This window comes from Gracilinanus agilis, chromosome 3, assembly GCF_016433145.1.
Source record: "Gracilinanus agilis isolate LMUSP501 chromosome 3, AgileGrace, whole genome shotgun sequence".
Taxonomy (NCBI): Eukaryota; Metazoa; Chordata; class Mammalia; order Didelphimorphia; family Didelphidae; genus Gracilinanus; species Gracilinanus agilis.
The window spans coordinates 40,298,302-40,299,749 of record NC_058132.1 but is presented as its reverse complement, the minus strand read 5'-3'; the positions used below and the strand labels follow the sequence as shown (position 1 = coordinate 40,299,749).

At 60.8% G+C, this 1,448-nt stretch overlaps 1 protein-coding gene across 1 annotated transcript; it reads left to right on the top strand.

Annotated features, from left to right (window-relative positions):
• Positions 1 to 244: 244 nt before the first annotated feature.
• On the top strand, positions 245 to 1,207 carry HES2 (hes family bHLH transcription factor 2). The gene is made up of 4 exons (XM_044666600.1): positions 245 to 340; positions 440 to 535; positions 693 to 789; positions 927 to 1,207. The coding sequence occupies exons 1-4, from the start codon at positions 245 to 247 to the stop codon at positions 1,205 to 1,207; spliced, it is 570 nt and encodes a 189-aa protein (XP_044522535.1).
• Positions 1,208 to 1,448: the final 241 nt, after the last annotated feature.

Below are 1,448 nucleotides of genomic sequence, written 5' to 3'. Positions count from 1 at the left end.
CCCAACCAGGAGCAGATGGGGCCCTCTCTCCCCGGGGATCCACCCCTTCCTCGTCCCTCCCAGCCTCCTCCTCCTCTTCTCTCTTCTCCAACGGGAACAAAGCCAAGAGGTGGAGCCGGAGGGGCGGGGGTGGTTCCTTATAGTCCAGGTGGAGGCGATCCCCTGAGCATTTCGCGTCCCAACTCCGGGCTAGAGAGCTAGCCACACCTGCCCGGGAGCTCGGCCACAGCTCGGACCCAGCTGTATGTCTCCCCACAGCGATGAGCCGGTTGCAGGGAGCGCCTTCCAGCCCAAGATGGGGGTCCCTCGAAGGCCAGGAGACGCGGCAGAAATGCGCAAGGTAAGCCACGCAGAAGTCCGCGGCGGGCCGTACAACTGGGGAATGGGAAGGAAAGGCTGGAAAGTGACCAGCCCAGCCTGAACCTCCCTGTTCCTGCAGACTCTGAAGCCTCTGATGGAGAAACGCCGACGGGCGCGCATAAACGAGAGCCTTAGCCAGCTCAAGGGGCTCATCTTACCCCTCATCGGCAAGGACGTGAGTGCAGCTGTTGCCCGCTGTGCTGAGGGCTTGCTGGCGGTCTCGGGGGGATTCTAGAGGGTGGGAGGGGATGATGTCCCTGGCGACAACCAGGAAGGTTCTGGGGATCCCGACGACGCAGCTGGCTCGAGATCTCTCCTCTTGCTCCCCACAGAGTTCCCGCTACTCGAAGCTGGAGAAGGCAGACATCCTAGAAATGACAGTGCGCTTCCTCCAGGAGCTGCAGACTTCCCACTGCTATGCGGCTCCCAGTGAGTGGCCTCTCAGGCTAACGGGATCCAAGTGAGCACCAGCTTGGGCCCGTTCCCTTCCCCCTGCCCGGTGCCCAGTTCCTCACTTCTTTTTGGGCGGTCCGGGAGCCTGACTTTTGGCCTTTTTTTCTTTTCAGACTTAGCAGAGAGCTACAGAGAAGGCTATCGCGCCTGTCTCAGCCGGCTAACCCGGCTCCTGCCCACCTGCAGCCTCCTTGATGGCGACGTGTGCAGTCGACTCCTGGAGCACTTGCACCGAAGCGCCTCCGGCCAGTACCCTCTTGGGCTCCCGGACTCCCGGCGCAGCCCCAAAGACTCGGGCTCTGAGTCCCCGGATGGAATGCGGTTGGCCTCCTCTCCTCGTGGATCTGCCTGTCCCCCTGGCCCCCCACCTTCTGGACTCTGGCGCCCCTGGTAGCCTCCCTGGAGGTGAGAGGGACAGCGGAGAAATTAGGACTTATTTGGGATCCCAGGGAAAGGAGAAAAGCGGACAGAATCTCCTCGGGAGTGAATGGAGTCCCTTGGGTCAGGTGCCCCAGCTAACCCCAGCCCTATCTGTTCTCAAGGCCCCAACTCCATTTCCCAGCCTTCTCGCAGCAGTTGCACTTTGGAGCTTCTGGTTTCTTAACAGAGGAAACCAAAAGGCTTTTTTTTTTTTT